General features: G+C 35.6%; 1 protein-coding gene across 1 annotated transcript; it reads left to right on the top strand.

The window, feature by feature from the left end:
- Positions 1-5,255: 5,255 nt before the first annotated feature.
- On the top strand, positions 5,256-17,404 carry LOC109067567 (striatin-interacting protein 1 homolog). The gene is made up of 21 exons (XM_042756171.1): positions 5,256-5,437; positions 7,388-7,457; positions 7,571-7,645; positions 7,784-7,918; positions 7,992-8,112; positions 8,195-8,263; positions 9,311-9,417; positions 9,517-9,644; positions 9,733-9,915; positions 9,989-10,209; positions 10,291-10,356; positions 10,432-10,495; positions 12,429-12,500; positions 12,585-12,657; positions 12,743-12,842; positions 14,722-14,848; positions 15,015-15,115; positions 15,248-15,314; positions 15,394-15,498; positions 16,437-16,641; positions 16,775-17,404. The coding sequence occupies exons 1-21, from the start codon at positions 5,333-5,335 to the stop codon at positions 17,020-17,022; spliced, it is 2,442 nt and encodes an 813-aa protein (XP_042612105.1). The 5' UTR covers positions 5,256-5,332; the 3' UTR covers positions 17,023-17,404.
- Positions 17,405-19,022: the final 1,618 nt, after the last annotated feature.

Raw genomic sequence — 19,022 nt, 5'->3', positions numbered from 1 at the left:
CCTTAACTTTTTGATTAGTTTACTTATCATTTTCATTGAAAATAAATGCTTTTCTGATGCGATTTGAAATTTAAAAAAGGGAGAAAAGAGTTCGCCAAAACGGCGGATTCGACCCGGGTCAATCACGTCAAAATATGTATGAAACTACGTTTTACCTTCTGCGTCACTGGAACTGATTGTCGGGGTCTTGTCTTTTGTCGTCTTGACTATCCGAAAGATAAACGTTTGGTGGGCAATATGTAGGTTTGCCATGAATAATAAAACAACTGATTTAAAATTATCCACCCCATAAATATAGTATTAACAAACTTTGATGCAATAATAGGGTATGATTTAAAAATGAGCATCCTCTCAAAAACATCTACATTTTCTGTCTCTTTTCAAGTGTTGAGAAGTAATATAATTAGTTTTGTATTTATAGGGGTTATTATAGCACAGTTCTATAATAAGGGGGTTATTATAGAAAAACCCCTGGACCTCCACTAATTTTCAAAGCCTGGCTATGGCCATTGCAACCAAATTATCATCATTTTTGTATGTTAACAACGATGCCACCTCAGTAAATTAGTTAAATATTAAACTGAGTTATTTGCCTACATCACGTATTTTAATATTTACATTCACATTTAATCCATTTAAGCAGACGCTTTTATCCAAAGCGACCTTAAAATGAGAACAAACAGAAGCATATCAGGACCACCAACGGTATAACAAGTGCCAGACAAGTTCTCAGGTTAGTCTAGCACAGAACACGTAGCTCATGTGTGTGTTTTTTTCTCCCCCTCAAGAATAGAAGAGAAAAGAAAAGGTAAGTGCTAGTATTAGTTGGTCAAGTGCTGGCAAAAAAGGTCGTTCTTAAGATGTTTTATTGAAGATGAGTAAAGACTGGATGTTCGAATTGATTTAGAGGTCATCCACCAAGCTGGGAGCAGTCCAGGAAAAAGTCAGTGAGAGTGAGTTTGAACCTTCTTTGGGATGGCACCACAAGGCCTCGTTCACTTGCAGAGCGCAAACTTCTTGGACGGGCACATAAGTTTAAATAGTGGAGTTTAGGTATGTTGCGAGCTGTGCCAGTGGTCGTTTTGTAGGCAAGCATCAGTACCGGTTGAATTTGATGCGCGCAGCTTCCTGGATAGCCAGTGTAACCTGATGAGGAGAGGAGTAACATGAGCTGTTTTTGGCTCATTGAAGACAACCCTCGCTGCTGCATTCGGGATCAGTTGCAGACGGCTTGAGGCACATTTTTAGATCATTAGATTTCAAAAAGCACATTTTACCATCAAAACTCTCATTACCATAATGTGAAGAAAAAACAAAAACACCTTTTCTCATTGTAATGTGGGAATAAAAATGTATTTTTACAGTTTGGTAGCATTTGTTATACTGCCTTAATTTATAATTATTCAAATAGTAAAAAAAAAAAAAAACTTAAAATAATTTGTCACAATGCAAAAAAAAAAACATATTCCTACAAATTCCCTTTTCATGAGTTTTGGGGTATTTTTCTGTTGATATTGGGGTGTTTCTTGTGATGTGTTTTTTGACATTCAGTATTATACATATTCTACTAATTCTGTCTTTAGAACGTCACTCAAATGGTTTTAACATCTTTCTGATGTAAATATGGTAATTCCAAACTTATCTTTTTCCAAACTTTTGATTTAATTTAAAATACACGTGTGTATTGCTTGCGATGTGTATCAAGTTTGAATTTTGAGACGCTTTCATGCTTCTTTTTAAATGTTTTGGATTTTATCGCAGATGTTTTGTTCCTTTTCAGTGATTATGTATTACATTTTAAAGGTCCATTTACACAAAAAAAATATATTAATTACATGGTGGTATTTCATCTTTTAACGTGGCCACACTTCCAAAACAATTGAACTTCCAAATGAATGGGGTCAAGATTCAAATTCAGAACTGAACTGAAGGGTTTTTGCTTGATGTATTATATATCATAAATGGCTTTGACCAATACTTTGAATTATGTCAACTATGCTGAAATGCAAGTGAGCGCTACTGAATAAGTGTAAAGAGACCTTGAATTGAGTATTGGTATTGATTTGTTTTGTTGATTTTTGTTTTTCATTTTGTCTTTGTATTTGGTTTTCGTTTTTTTTTGGCTATGTGAACTAGGAGCGTTCTATTAGTTCAAATGCCTATAAGTAAAATTATGTTTGTAAAAATGTATCTGTGTTACAACGAATTTAATGATGTGAACAGGAATGTTTTAATTCTTTTTTTTTTCTGCAGATGTTTAACTATGTGAAAGGGTTTTTCCTCCCTTTCTGCAGTCTTCCAGTCACTTTTTTCCATTTTGGTACAGTGGCACAAAATCTTTCAGAAAGGCTACTTTTTGTTTCAGATTGTGTCATTCACTTCTGGGAATGTTTATAGGAGAATTGGTGAGATAAAGACATTAATAGTTTTCACAGCTAACTTGGTATGGATTTTTGATTTGTTTATTTCAAAAAATATGTATTTTGATAATGAAAGAGAACAGCAGGTTTTTATTACAGAAGTAAACGCTGCAAGTACTCTATTTATTTTTTTTGATAAATGAGTTTATTAATAATTTGCATACTTTTTATTGTTTTAAAAGGGTACTTATATATATATGGATATAATATAGAATATATATATATATATATAATAATATTTCCTTTGTTATGTTGTTTTTTTTTTAACAGGGCAGTGCATTGTAAAAAAGGGTTTATCATACCAGCAGTACATGGTGGTGAGTGTGATGGTCTGGCTGCTTTCTCTTCAGGACCTGCACGATTGCCATCATTTGGAACCATGAATTCTGCTCTCTATCATAAAATCCTGAAGGAGAAACTGGCATCTTTGTGACCCATCAAGCTATATGCAGCAGGACATGATCCCAAACACACCAGCAAGTCCCACCTCTGAATTCAAGAAATTTAAGGTTTTGGCCAATCAAGTCCGGACTTAAATTGATTTTTTGTATTACAGTGCAGGCAATGAAAAGGAACATGCAGTTTCAGGGTTATAATTACAGCAGTCAACAATGGTGCTGGCAGTATCATAGTCTGGGGCTGCTTTGCCTTTTTGATACCTGATGATTGCTTTATAATTTGCCATGAATTTTCTCTTTTTTTAGCTCTCTATCAGAAAAACTGACAGTGCGGATATAGTATACTGGCCATCTATATATATATGTATACCTCACATAGCTCAAGCGCACTTGGGTTAGCAGCAGGACCATGACCCAAAACACACCAGAAGTCCACCTCTGTAATGGCTCAAGAAAACTAAATCTAAGGTAAGAGTTTAAAAATTCCAAAATCAAGTCCGGACTTAAATCGGAGTTGATATGCGTGGTAGTGACCTTAATCAGTCAGTGCATCTTGAAAACCCGCCAAATGTGGTCCCCCTGAACGAAATTAAAACATTCTGCAAAGAAGAGTGGGCCAAAAACTTCCCACGCGATAATGAAAGATCATCTGCCGTTTTCGCAAAAATCCTGATTGCAGTTGGTGCTCAAAATAGTGACGGCGCTTTGCAACAAATCAGTTATTAGTTTGACCGCATTATTGACAATCACTAGTTTCACGTAGGGGTTATGCAGGTTTGGACAGCTGATCCCACCTTAATACACCAGCAAGTCTTGGTTCTGAATGCTCAAGGAAAAACTGCATTAAGTATTTAAGAGTGTTGCCTTTGTGTTAATCAAAAGTCGGATAACTTAAATGCGGAAAATGTCGTATTTCTCGACCTCACTGACTTAAAAAAAACGTGGAGAGGTTGACATTCTAGTCAGTCCATTCAATGGCTTGAAAACCCGCCATGTGGCTGAATTAAAACAATTCTGCAAAGAAGAGTGGGCCAAAAGCCTCCACAGCGATATGAAGACTCATTGCCAGTTTTCGCGCATTGGCAACTGAATGCAGTTGTTGCGCAAAATAGTGGCACAACCAGTTATTAGTTTTAATATTACTTGCAATTACTTTTTCACGTAGGGCCAAGGCAGGTTGGACAAGCTTGTTTTTTTTTTTTCCCTTAATAAATGAACTCTTTTTTTTTTTTCAAAAATGCATTTTGTATTTACTCGGTGTCTTGTGTACTAAAAATGTGGATAACAAATGCGAAACTGTATTTACCTCTGACCTCCCTGACTTAAAAAAACGGAATGAGTTGTCATTCCTCTAGTCATTCTTACCAATAAGCCTCCACAGAGCCTTGGCAACATGTTTGAGATCCTCTAAGCGACCCCTGGTGGGCCATACACGTAAGTCATTTCACCTAAAGTAGTCTTAGCACTGAAGGTTTCTCTTTGTCATCGACCGTGAGCCCTTGCCCCTTCTTTTACTAAACAGAGTAGCCCTACCCTTTCTGCTACATGTTTCTCAGGGCATGGAACATGACATGAAGAGGTTATGTTCTCAGGGCATGACACGAAGAAGGCTGTTTTGACATCAAACAGGGCCTAGATCCTCTGCTTTTCTGGTTTCAAGAGATAAATTTTAAAAAGGAATATAAAGATTTTTTTTTTTTTTAAGTTTTTTTAATATTTGTGAAGATCCATAAAATTTTAAAATGTGTATCTGGATTTTAATTTGTGGATATAAGTCAGTATAGACAATTAATCATCTTAATTTTTAATTAGGCTAATTTTTGTATTTTTAGTGTTTTTTTTTTTTTATTATATTTGACCCTGAACCACAAAAGTAGTCATAAGCAGCTTTTTGTACATTTAGGCCTATGTTATATTCATTATATGTGACCCTGAACCACAAAAGTAGTCATAAGCAGCATGGTTATGAGATATTTTGTATATTTCCTACCGTAGATATAACAAAACTGATTTTTTTTGTTTAGTGATATGCATTGCTAAGAAATCATTTGGGCAACTTTAAAGGCGATTTTCTCAATAATTAGATTTTTTTTTTTTTTTTTTTTTGCACCCGCAGATTCCAGATTTTCAAACAGTTGTAACTCATCCAAATATTATCCTATTGTCCTAACACACCATAAATCAATTGAAAGCTTATTTATTCAGCTTTCAGATGATGTATAAATCTGAATTTTTTTTTTATGTTTGAATTTAGGTATATGTTTATTTATTTGAGCTTTTTTTTGTTTATTTATTTATTTGTATTGTTATTTAGTTGCCCTTTTATTTATTTATTTATTTATTTGTTTATTTATATTTGTGTTAATAAAAAATAGCAATAATTATATTAAATCAAGGTCATGAAATAAACCATTGAACATCACGTCAGGAGCCGCTGAAGCCTCAGGCTGTAGCATCGCGAGATGTCTGTAAGTATCGCGAGAGTATGGAGCGGGAACCGGAAGTGGAGTGAAGATGGACGGTGTCGGTTTATCAGCTAACAACAAACAGAAACAGAACCAAATGTTGCCGAATAAAATGCGAGGCGAGTTCAGCAGAAACCAGAGGAAGGACTCTGAGGTACGGGTCAGAAGAAGCTGTTTACAAACCCTTGTGATTATTGCAGACGAAGCTGTTTAGACCCTTTTGATTGTGTAGTGTTAGCATAAACATCAGCAACATTCAAAGATTAAAATTAATAAATTATTTATACAGCGCTGATTAAATAAACTGTAGCTCACAATATGAAAAGAGCATCGTTATTGTAATGTTTTATTTTAATTGTTCATGACCAGTGTTTAGTAACTAAACTCAAAATTCATCAAACAACAGTTAAACAGTTAACTTGCTTTTATTTTTTAAATCTCTCTTATTATCTTATCATTAGTGAACAAATACATTAATGAATAACACAGAGAATGATTGATTCATGTAATTAACATCGTCCATCAATGGTTGTGATTCATCTCTTCTCTCGGCTTTTTCATTCTGATTGGTTATTTAACCCTAGATAACTCTGAATGACTGTACGATAAACATAATCCTATTTGTCATAATATTAACATATTTAAACACTAGCATCTCTCTGTAGTAAAAAGACTACTTATTGTGGATCTAACATACTTTAATAGAATATATTCAAGTGCAGATTAAATGCCGTGCTTTCAGTCTTTTAATTGCATGACATTTGCTATTAACATGAAAATGTATTATAGATTAAATTGAAAATAAATGCACATTAATGTTTTTTGTAGATTGCCTTTATGACCAACTTTAATATAGCTTCATAAGTATTTACATAATTCAATTTTCTTTGAAATATGGTTAAAGTGAGTGCTGCCAAATGTGCTGTCAAGCCTTTTTAGTAAACTAAAAATATACTTAAACGTCATTTCAATCTAAACCTGTATATCATGTATTTAAGTATTATAAATAACACATCTGTAAAGTATAACCAGTCATAGGTTATTAATGCAATAATTTAAAAAAAGTACTTAAAATTAAAAGTTTAATTTGACATTATTGCAAAGTTAAAAATTACTTAAGTGTGTTAAAAAAAATAACATATAAAAGTTAGGTTATTTTTTTTTTATTTAATTTGTTTGTTGATTGTTTGTGTGGGGATTTATTTAATAGTTAGTTAAGGTTAGTTTTGATTGGTGGTTGATTGAATGAAAGTGCGATGGAAAGGGAGAATTCTGTGGGTGATTTACTGACAAAGTGCACAATAAAGAACACAGACGCAGCCACATCATTTCCATAATGAGAAGAACAACCTACCAAGAGCAGCGCAAATTAGGCTACCGCCTGCTTTAAAGGTGCTGGATGTAAGACTTTGACTCTACTAAAGCATAAAAATATCATAATATGTTTGCAGATATTTAAGAAACATGTTAAGTTAACATATTTGTTTATCTGAAAAACAATGCTATAGTCAGTTATTCTCCTTTGAAAATGTGCGGTTGAAAAATCCAATATTTTGAATTTGGACTGCAATACCTAGTTCAACCACTCGGTGTCAATCCTACATACAGCACCTTTAGGTCACTCTTTTTTTCTAACCATTAAAAAATGATGCAAATACTAGTAATTTGACGAGCTCAAACGTTAGTAAATTGCTTTGCGTGATTTATTTTAATACTCTCCTCCCATAAATTTTGCGTTTGAAAGGGAAATGCCTACAAATACATATTCAATAAGATCAGGCGCAAAATTCAGCACTAATTCTTAATTTCTTTAGCAATTCCTGAAAGTACCATTTTAACGCCAAAAGAGGATTTGTGCTGCCACAAACTTTTAGTAAATATGGCCTACGGTTTTTAAAAATAGCCTGAATTTCCCTACAAGCGCACAATAAATACAAGCACCACAAGGATGAGTTTATTCCAAACAGCTATTTTGTCTCTCTTGAAAGGTTGAGCTGTAATCAGTTGTCAGCTGATGATGGCCAATTACAGTGACTCAGAAAGACTGTATCTAACATAAAAAAATGGATGATAAACAGACTATTATGTTGTGTTTGTGTCTCAGGGTTTTTCAGAAACTCCTGATCTGGAGTTTGAGTATTCAGATGCCGATAAATGGACAGTTGAACTGTCAGGTGAGAGCGATTTGGTTCTGTTACTGCTGTTTTCTTATGTAATAATATTGCAAATCATAAACAAATTGCAGACAACAATAACATGATGTTTTCATATGAAACGCTGTTTGTAGAGTTGTACAGTTACACAGAGGGACCAGAGTTCCTGCTCAACAGAAAGTGCTTCGAAGAAGATTTCCACACTCATAGTAAGTGTTAAGCTCTTTATTTTTTCACTTGACTGTTTCATAGTTACACACATTTGCAGGTTTCATCATTAACATTTTTTTTTGTGCATCTAAGAGGATCTATGTGTTACAAAAGATCATGTTTATGTGTTTCTGCAGTGCCTGATCAGAAATGGACCGAACTGGATTCGGTTCAGCACAGAGCTCATGCCATGCGTCTGCTGGACGGACTGGACGTGATCGGCCGAGAGCGCCGCTTAAAAGTCGCCAGAGCCATCCTGTACATGGCTCAAGGTAAATCGCAATCTGTAATCTTTATTTATGCATGCATTTCAGTGTTAATAAGCTCTGATTGGTGTGTTTTCAGGAACGTTCGGCGAGTGCTCTTCAGAGCTGGAGGTGCAGCACTGGATGAGGTATAACGTCTTCCTGCTGCTGGATGTGGGAGCGTTCACTGCACTGGTGGAGCTGCTCAACATGGAGATCGAGTGAGATGAACTGCACGCACAGACATTCATATTTCACATCTGTAAGCTTAAATAACTCAACTCGGTGTTAAATGTCTCTCAGTAACAGTGCTGCATGCAGCAGTGCGGTCAGGAAACCTGCCATTTCTCTGGCTGACAGCACTGACCTCAGGTACAACACCACACTTTACATGTATGCTAACTAGTTGTTGACTAATAGGGCAGGGAGCATTCATTGTCCCACATGTGAATTGTGATATGTCGTTTTTAATTTAGCTGATGCATACAAATAGAAAAGCAATTGCTAATGCAACTTTATAAAATTAGGTGTTATTGTATTTTGTTATGTTTAACTTGTTATTTTAAACTTCTATTTGTCAATTTGAAAAGTAAATTAATAATCCATTATTTTATTGTTAAATTTAACTCCCTTTTAAAAAATAGTCAAAATTTATTTAGCGATTTTAAAACAAATGTATTTTGTTACATTTGCCTAAATTTTTTGTCAATTTGAAAGTGATTTCTTTATGTATTTTGTTACATTTGCCTAAATTTTTAAACAAGAATTAAATAAAATGTTTCAAATGTCTATTTATTACTTTTTTAATAAGTTGTGTTATGATTTAATAATAAGTTATTTTTAGTAAGTGTTTTACTTATGTATTTAACTACATTATTTGTTTACTTAAACAGCGATTAACTTATTTTTTGTTACATTTATCCACATTTTTAAACATGAGTTAAAACCTCTGTTTATTTGTCAACTTTGTTAATTGATTTATTGTTACAATTGTATTGTAATATGTATTGTTACATTTAACTGCCTTTTTAAACAAAACTTAAAAGAAATGTTTTAAGTCTCTATTTATTTGTCAGTTATTTGTCATGTATTCATTTATTTTGTTAAATTTAATTACATTTTAAACATAAATAAAACTTGTAAATATTTATTTTTGCTTTTTTGATGTGATTTTTTGAATTTATTATTTATTTATGTGTTTTTTTTTAGTTTTTTTGTTCTCATAAATAGACATATAAATATGATGTATTTATTTATTTCCTACTGTTTCATTTAACTACATTTCTAAACAAATTAAAATGTGTACTTATTTGTCATTTGTAATTTATTCGTAGGTGGATTGCTGATCATTGGTTTATTAATTTTATTTTTAAGTGGCACTCCCAGTCCTCCATAACCTCTTTGCGTGCGTGTTTACAGGGTGCTGCTGAACATCATGTATCTGATGGTGGAGGCCATCCAGCGTGAAGAACCCACAGACAGTCCAGAGTGGAGAACCATCAGAGAAACCTTCAAGTCTGAACTCGGTCTGCATGTGTTCCAGCTGATCTAAAATGTTTTGGTTTATCTGAAGATACATGTATGGATTATGTAAGAGTAGAATTGTTTCAAATGTTTCCTGGCAGGTTCTCCTCTCTATAACCATGAGCCTGTCTCCGTCATGCTGTTTGGGATGGTTACCAAGTTCTGCAGCGGCCACGCGCCCCATTTCCCCATGAAGAAAGTCCTGCTACTGCTGTGGAAGACCATCCTGGTGGGTTAAAGTACAGCTTTGGACTAAATCACACCAAGTGACTGTTGTGTAAAATGTTAGTGTCTGTGTGTTTCCTGATGCATCCCAGTTCACTCTGGGAGGGTTCGATCAGCTGCAGTGCAGTAAAGTCAGTAAACGGGTGGCACTGGGTCTCCCGCCGCTGCCGGAGGACAGCATCCGTGTGGTGAGGAGCATGAGAGCTGCGTCCCCGCCAGCATCTGCCTCCGACCTCATCGAGCAACAACAGAGACGTGCCCGGAGAGAACACAAAGTAACAGAATTTGACGCACATTGTGGGATTTTAGGAAAAAATAAAATAATCCTTAAATTGTCTTTTTCTTCAGGCGCTTATAAAGCAGGACAATCTGGATGCGTTTAATGAGAAGGACCCGTATAAAGCTGATGACGCCCGCGAGGACGAAGAGGAAAACGACGATAATGACAACTCTCTGGAGGCGGAGCCTTTCCCGCTGGAGCGTGATGAGGTCATGCCGCCTTCCATCCCGCATCCCCCCTCTGAGAGGGTCTGTTTTCCCAAGGGTCTGCCGTGGGCTCCAAAAGTCAGGTAGGAGCTTGATTTCATCCATTTGATATGGGGGTTGATTTGATGGCTTTCTCAAATACAAATTCTGTTTTCGTCTTAAAAGGAAAAGGATATTGAAAACTTCCTGGAGTCCAGCAGGAGTAAATTCATCGGTTACACGCTGGGAAAGTGAGTGTGTTTTCTGAAGCTTGATTGTTTATTTCCTGTGAGCCGCAGTGATGCATGTTTGCATTTGTGTTGCAGTGACACGGATACGGTGGTTGGTTTGCCCAGACCCATACATGAAAGCATCAAAACTCTCAAACAGGTAATTAGCACTGCATAAGCCATGGCTCATTAACATAACCCCACCCTGCTCATGCATATTATGCATATTTACAATATGATCCATATATGGGACATTTTACAGAATTGGTTCGAAGTCAGGAGTTGGAAACATCTTGGTTTTATTTTTTTTATTTTTTTCACAAATTTTGCATGTATGCAAAAGTGTATATTGTATAATAATACACATTTATAGTAATTGTGCCGTTAATTCTCATATTGTATTTTCAGAAAGTTTTGGAAGATTTGTCCTCTCCCCAAATTTGTCACTACCAAAACACAGTAATATATAATTTAATAAGAAGGGTTATATTGACCTATAAAGATTTTGCTTACATCTTCCTTGTAAATCTATTTTTTTTCCATTGTATTAAAAAGTTTTCAGAGGTAAATCAATAACAATTACAATTTTAACAATATTTCAAGTGTGCTTTATGAGATTTGTTGTATTTTGAATCCAGTTTTTCTTTGTAAAAGGCAAAAAGTTGATCATACTGATTTCAAAACTTAAGGATTCATTATAGTTTAAATACACATTGAACCGGACACTATCATAACATCTATTAATTCAGTATACTTTATTTTTCACAAAACATCCCATGTCTCCGTCATGACAGCACATTTTCGGCAGTGACAGTAATGTTTTGGTAGCAACCACATCATATAACAGAATTTTTATTCACGTACTAAAGCACTACTAAAACACTACTAAAATACAGAAAATGTTAATTATCGTACTAAAATTTAGTTTATTTCCCCCCAATAAAGGATTATGTGTGTTCCCTTTTGTCACTACCAAAACGATGATATGTTTCAGTCATGACTGTTTTGGTAGTTGATGTTTTGTTTGATATTTTGTAAATAATTAAATTTTGTTATTTTTAAGTCGTTGATGTTTTGGTATATATATATATATATATATATATATATATATATATATATATATATATATATATATATATACACACAAAGATGTCACTACCAAACTTCAGCAAATGTTTCAGCTGTGACCGTTTCAGTAGTGACAATTTTAGAAACTTTTGAAGCTAGCTCAAAGATGCTAATCAGCCACACGGTTAGATAGTTCTAAACAGTTGTACTCATAAAAACTTAATTTTATAGAATAACTCCCAAAAAAAAGTGTTTGATTATAGAAAAATTGTGTTTTTCATACTTTTGAATACATTTACCTCAAAACTATTGAGTCTGTCTGCTCAACATGTAGATATGAGAGAGACACACATAAAACATACACTGTTTCGGTAGTGACTTGAAAACTTGAAAATGCGTTTTATACATTTTAATATTTTTGTTGAACTTCACTTTTTAAAAGAATCAAAAAGATACCTTTAAAACAACATTGGGAAAAAAAATATATTAATATAATTTTATAAAGTTGAAATTTAGGGATTAGGGTTCGAGACAGCCACCTCCCAATTAAAAGTAGCCACTAAATGATGATTTTATATATATTAAGCTTACTAACATTATAAATATATTTGTGGGTTTCAATAGATAATAGAAGGATCTCCGTAAACATCTAAGATTTGAGTACTTAACTGATTTTTTTAATGTGTTTTCTGGTTGTGGGACGGCAGTTTTGACCAGTTCTGCAGAATGCCCCATACATATGTCTTTTAAACTTGTCTCATATTGCTGTTGTCACGGTTTATTTTATTAAGTAAAGTTTGTTTGATTGCTTGTTGAAATGGTTTAATGATCTTAAGAAGAGTCGTCAAAAGTACCTACTTCAGTACTAGTCTGTACTGAAATTTAAAAACATCCATCGGTACTTTTGACAACACTAATCTTAACCATAGTAAAACCACTATCGCTTTGGTGTTTTGTGGTTTATTGTTCTAATAAAATGCATTAGCGTTTGCTGTGTTAACATTTAGTTTGTGTGTTCATTTCAGCACAAGTATGTGTCCATCGCTGAGGTCCAGAGCACTAAAGAAGAGGAGTACCTGAAGACCCCGCTGTCCGGCGTGAGTCACTGTACACTGATAGAGCTGCAATATAATGACTGATGGTGAGCTTAACACACACACACACTCTGTTTGTGTGTTTAGGGTGAGGAAGAGCTGGAGTTGTGTGCCACAGAGCTCTTATACCAGGGTATTTTACCCAGCTTACCACAGTATATGGTGAGAAACTGTCACTTGCACACTAGTCCTATAACATTTGAGCCGTTCTCATACTGACAGGCTTTGTGTGTGTGTGTGTGTTCTGATTTTGCTGTTGTGGATTTTCTTTTGTGTTGTTCCCACATCCAAAGCCAAGACCGACTCCATCAACATCCTGGCAGACGTGCTGCCCGAGGAAATGCCGTAAGACACTGTCAAACAGCACAGCTGCAGATGTTGTTGTGCTTTCTCTCAGCCGGACTTCAGGATTCTTGAATGAAACTTGCAAGCTAATGATCTGAATGAGTCAACTGACTCGCTGAATCAAAGTGATTCTCTTAACAACATGAGTCTGTGTTTGAAGCTGTATTGGTAAATCATGTCCAAACACAAACTCCCCTCACCATTCAACAGGGTTACCATGGCAACAGTGATCTCCTGTCATCAGATGCTGTAAAAAATATCTCTTGGGTTATAAATATTCATTACATTCTCTCTAGAATACATGATTGCGATTGGTCAAATTTGACAAAATTTTTAGTAATATTTTTATGGTTTTTGTCATTTTATTAGTTTTTTTTTTATGTCTATATAGTTTTTTGTTTCATTTATGTTAGTTTTTATTATGTTTAGGTAACTAGTTAACTATCTGTGTAATTTTTTTTATACCTTTGTTGTGCTTTCTCTCAGCCGGACTACCTTTTTTATATGTATCTTTACTAAAGGTGTAGTTACCTTTAGCATTGCTCAACAAAAATTTATGGGCAAAAATCAGTCATTTTAATAGAGTCGTGCAAGGTTTTATGTCAGAGTGGAAACTAAGAAGTCACTAAACTGTTTAAATTGAATATTATCACTTTTCATACAATAGCAGTCAAAAGTTTCTGAACTGTAAGATTTTTAGATCCAAAGTACAACAAAAACTAACATTTTGAAACATTTTTACTATTTAAAAAAGTTGTTTTCTATTTGAATACATTTTAAAATGTAATTTATTCCTGAGATTTGCTAAATTTCACAGTTGAAATCCAGTCATTACAATAGGAATCCATGCAATCAGAAAAGTTCCCCAAACATATTGTCCTCATTTTTAAGTTGGTCAGGTGAATTTGCCACTATAAACAAGAGAAAACTGTTTGGTTTGAAAGTGACTTCTGTATGAGCAATTCTATATACTACTTTAAAGGGGTCATCGGATGCTACATGCACTTTTACAAGTTGTTTGAACTGAAATGTGAGTGCAGTGTTTACACAACCACCCAAATGATAAAAATCCACCCAGTGTTTTTTTTTGAACTGAAATGTGATCATTACCCCTTACTCAAATCGAGCCGATCTCAGATGTCTGTCTTTGTGACGACACACAGACAGGCCCCTCCCACGATAGTTTGATTGACAGTAGTGTTTCAGCACAGACTTGACTGGTGTCTTACCTTAGACCCGTCCTGAGTGAACTGTCATTAGTCCTCCATTGTTTCACCGCCGGAGCAGATGTAGTCAAGAATGACTTCTAAGCGATTGAGGTGTTCTGTTGTTGGATGTAATAATGAACACAGCAGTTGTCATTTACTCCCGACATCTGAGCCGCTGAAGACACAGTGGATTGCGTTTGTTTTTTGAAGGGAATGCGCCCCGATCTACATAAATGTGTCTATGTTTGCGCGAATCATTCGTGATCCAGCTTCACCTACAGAAGAAGTGAGTATAAGGTTTTTTTAATGAATCTTTGCAAATCGACTAAAGATGCGGCTAAAGTAAACAGTCCCTCAGAGAGCAGCTCGGAAGAGAGGGGCGGGGTCAGCAGAGCTCATTAACATTTAAAGGAAAATGCTACAAAAAGAGCTGTTTTTGACAGGGTTAAAAGGGTGTTGTTTTACACTACCATTGAGAAATTTTAACCAAACTATGTTACAGACTCTTCGTTAAGACCCTAAAGAATCATATCAACTTGTGGAAAATGGGCATCCGATGACCCCTTTAAGCTATTGACAGTAGACAGTGGACTTTTTCTTTATTTAAATTTGCTTCAGTTTTGCACATTAAGCATGCATAGTTTGACAGTCTGTCTGTTATCTCTCTCTAGCACTACGGTTCTTCAGAGTATGAAGTTGGGTGTAGATGTGAATCGCCATAAAGAAATCATCGTCAAAGCCATTTCAGCTATACTGCTGCTGCTGCTGAAACACTTCAAACTCAATCACGTCTATCAGGTATATAAACGCACATCTTCTAAGCTGTTTGTGAGGAGATGTTTGTGGTACCGTAACCATACCTTACATCTAACTCTCACACAAACCAGTTATATTATCGTAATATTATACAAAATGTGATTTGAAGCATTTAAAAGTCCATTAAAATGCAAGTTTTCTGCTGCAGTTTGAGCACATGGCGCAGCATCTGGTGTTTGCCAACTGTATCCCGCTGATACTGAAGTTCTTCAACCAGAACATCATGTCCTACATCACTGCTAAAAACAGGTGAACCTTAAAGTCAAACTCTATTCATTTCAGAATCACAAAAGGTTTTAATGGGTCAAAATGACACGGAACATAAAGACTGCACTTGTTCTTGCGTTATGGGTAATGACATCTGTCATATCTCTTCGGCAGCATCTCAGCTCTGGATTTCCCGCACTGCATCGTCCATGAGCTTCCAGAGCTCACTGCTGAGAGTCTGGTGAGAAAAATATACACTCGAATGTGTCCAGTCCTCATCTGAGTCGAGTCTTTGAGCTGTTTGATGCTTTTGATTACAGGAAGCTGGTGATAATAATCAGTTCTGCTGGAGGAACTTGTACTCCTGTATTAATCTGTTGCGCATCCTTAATAAACTCACCAAATGGAAGCACTCCAGGACCATGGTGAGACACCACACAAACAAATCCATGCGTTTTCTATTTTAGAGCTTTCTGTGCTCATCTACAGTGCTGTGCGAAAGTATTCATACACCTTCATTTCTCACATTTTGTTATGTTGCTGCCTTATGTTAAACTGCTTTAAATTACTTTTTTTCCACATCAATCTACACTCCATTCAACATAATGACAAAGCAAAAACAGAAATGTCACATCTTCGTAAATGTATTAAAAAAAAAAAAACAAAAAACTAAACTGTATTAAAAAAAATGTATTGCATAAGTATTCATATCATTAACTCAGTACTTAGCTGAAGCACGTTTTTGCAATTTTTGGGTATGATGAGTCAAGCTTTGCTCATCAGCATTTGACAATTATCTGCCATTCTTCGCCCCACCTCTTCACCTCTCAGCTCTAGGAAGAGTCCTGGTTCTTTCAAACTTCTTCCATTAAGGGTAACTGAGATTACATGCTTCTGTGAACTTTCAATTCAGCAGAATTTGTTCTGAACCCTTCCCCAGATGTGTGGCTTGATGAAATCCTGGTTCAGGTTTTTTTTTTTTTTTTTAATAAACCTCAGGGCTTGGTTTTTGCTCTGATATGCATTTTTATCTATTAGACCTTTTATTGAGGTGTGTGCCTTTCCAAATCATACCCATTCAATTGAATTTGCCACAGGTTATTAAATTCACTCGAAGTGTATTATGACCTAAATTTCAGCTGTCTCAGATAAGGGTAATAAATTTGCAAAGATGTTAAAACCCTGTTTTTCGCTTTGCGATTATGGTGTATGGAGTGTAGATTGATGTGGAAAAAAGTAATTTAAAGCAGTTTGACATAAGGCAGCAACATAACAAAACATGAAAAAAGGGAAGGGGTATGAATACTTTCGCAAGGCACTGTATTGTACCTGGAGAGGGCATTCAAATTTTGCCATTTTCTAGATGTTGGTGGTGTTCAAATCTGCTCCAATCCTGAAGAGGGCGCTGAAGGTCAAGCAGGCCATGATGCAGCTCTATGTTCTCAAACTGCTCAAAGTCCAGACAAAGTATCTGGGACGACAGTGGAGGAAGAGCAACATGAAAACCATGTCAGCGATATACCAGAAAGTGCGCCATCGCCTCAACGACGACTGGGCTTACGGAAACGGTGAGTAGGTGAAGAATCAGGACTTGAATGTTCTGGGGTCTTCAGTAAATGATTCAATGCATCATTTATTACACCCAAAACTTTTTGTGGCACCTGAGTGTCAAAATTAAACAAGTGCCATCTTTGACAGCAGACCTGGACGCTCGCCCGTGGGATTTCCAGGCGGAAGAATGCGCCCTACGTGCCAGCATCGAACAGTTTAACAGCCGACGCTACGATAAGAACCAGAGCAACCCTGAATTCCTCCCGGTGGACAACTGCCTGCAAAGCGTGCTGGGACAGCGGATTGACCTTCCGGAAGACTTCCAAATGAACTATGACCTCTGGCTGGAGCGGGAGGTCTTTTCCAAATCAATTTCCTGGGAAGAACTCCTGCAGTGAACACGTGTCAAGTGTTTCGGGCACCTCTTCACTACAGCGGTTGTAAAAAGGAAACCTTTACCAGAGTAAAACTGTCAACATCACTACACTTACTAGAGTCCAGCAACAGGGACCATTTCCTGCCTGTCTGCTTGTGTAATATAATGGCGCATCTGTAGTAAACCTGCAATTATTATTATTTTTTTTTTTACTATGTAAGTCAGGTGCTAAGATGTCATTTTTATGCTTTTTTTTTATTATTTCTGCTGCTTTTGAATATTAATTATATGCAACTGAATATTAAACCATGTTATTGTGAAATACTGTAATTATACTTGAGTGTTTTCATTGTAAGGCTTTATATGTAAGTACTAAATGCAATACAATCATCTTCTTTATTGTCCCTGATTGTTCTGGTCATTTATTTTAAATGTCAAAACTATGTCAAATCCCTCAGTTTCAGGTCAGAAATAGGGTTGTTAAAACTTTCCAGTTTTATGATTATTTGGTCAGACCAAAACTAAAAGAAAACTCATTTTGCATAGGTAAATAGGTAGATAAATAGAGTTATTTTTTTATTTTTGTTTGTGATTAAAGAGAATTTTGTATGTTTTTGTTTTTTTTTGTTGTAAATAGTCACTTATTGTCATCTTTTGGGCTATACTAATCGGTCGGACATCAGGAAAAACATCTGGAGTACTATAGACTGCCAAAAGTTAAATAACAAAAAGCAAGCGAAAGAATGCAAAAAACTGTCTGAGGAGCAAAAGGAGCTGTGGTTGGCCAAACTAAACCAGGACTTCCAGGGCATAAATCTTAACGTTTGTTTCGTTTTTGTTATTATCATTTCCGGTCTGGTAGGTGAAATATTAGGCTGATATCATCATAGACATTATGGCTGTTTCTCAATTCCAAAAACGCAAACAACAGACTTGCGTTCTCGTGGACACCAGTGTCCTGACATTTTATGCTAGCCATCAGATTTTCCTACAATGGTTTTACTGTGCATGCGTGCATCAATATTGCATCCTTTATCTCATGCTGAACAACAATATTTTATGTATCTTTATTACTGTAAGGGGTAGGTTTAGAGTTGGGGTATGTGTAGACTTTAATAAAAATATATGGATGAAAAAAAAATTGCTATTTACTAAAATAAACACTTGTACAATTAGCCGGAACACAATTACGCCATTTTGCACAGCGCATGGTTCGCCGAATCCTCCAGTAAAGCGAGACCAGCCTTGACACTATAGCTACATTTCAAATGACTTCCCAGTTGCATGGCAAAAAAAAAAAAAAAAAACCTGCCAGTGAGGTAAGAAAAATAATCTTGATTTAAGAGGATTTTACTTGTTTTAAGCAAAATCCAATTCATTTAGATTTTTCCCCCAGAAAAAATGTCTTATGTCTCTTATGTCTTTCCCCCTTATGTATTTTTGCTTATCTAGTAAATGCATCTTGATTTAAGCCTTTTTATATATTTTGACTAGAAATAAGGCAAAATACTAAGTAAGATAAGCCTTTTTGTGGTGTGATTTGTATTGCTTTCCACACCAATTATGCAAATGTCTAGCTTGAACTATGAATTTATTAATTGAGTATTTGCAATTAACGGACACAGTAAACATGCAGCAGAATGGGAGGGAGAGAAGAAAAGAAAATAGAAGAAAAGAGAGAAAAGAGGGGGGACACAGTTAGGCAGAATGATAGGCAGAGAGCCTTTACGTTGAACATGACCTTAAACAGGTGTGTCAGATGATGCTGGCCGCACACTAGATGATTTTCACTCGCGAGATCAAACGTGACTTGAGAAGAAAAACAAATAGAGGACAATTAACGTTGTCAGCTGGCTATCCTGGCACACGTTCTTTTTCACAGTGAAAAACAAAGTAAAAAACTTGATATGGGTGATGTACTCTGCTTTCATGGCATGTTTGTGGCTGCCAAGTTTCAGCTATAGAAGCACGCAACAACTGGTAGGTGATGCTTGCTCGCTCTCATTGGCTATCCCGGGTATC

This window comes from Cyprinus carpio, unplaced genomic scaffold (genome assembly GCF_018340385.1).
Source record: "Cyprinus carpio isolate SPL01 unplaced genomic scaffold, ASM1834038v1 S000006809, whole genome shotgun sequence".
Classification (NCBI taxonomy): Eukaryota; Metazoa; Chordata; class Actinopteri; order Cypriniformes; family Cyprinidae; genus Cyprinus; species Cyprinus carpio.
Note: the sequence above shows the minus strand (reverse complement) of the source record. Positions and strands in the feature narration are given on the sequence as shown.

Excerpts from the sequence above, each read along its gene's own strand:
- LOC109067567 (XM_042756171.1), top strand. The coding sequence starts at position 5,333 with ATGGACGGTGTCGGTTTATCAGCTAACAACAAACAGAAACAGAACCAA. Across the intron at positions 8,113-8,194 it reads CTGCTCAACATGGAGATCGA|TAACAGTGCTGCATGCAGCA; the intron begins GTGAGATGAACT and ends AATGTCTCTCAG. Across the intron at positions 10,496-12,428 it reads GCATCAAAACTCTCAAACAG|CACAAGTATGTGTCCATCGC; the intron begins GTAATTAGCACT and ends TGTTCATTTCAG.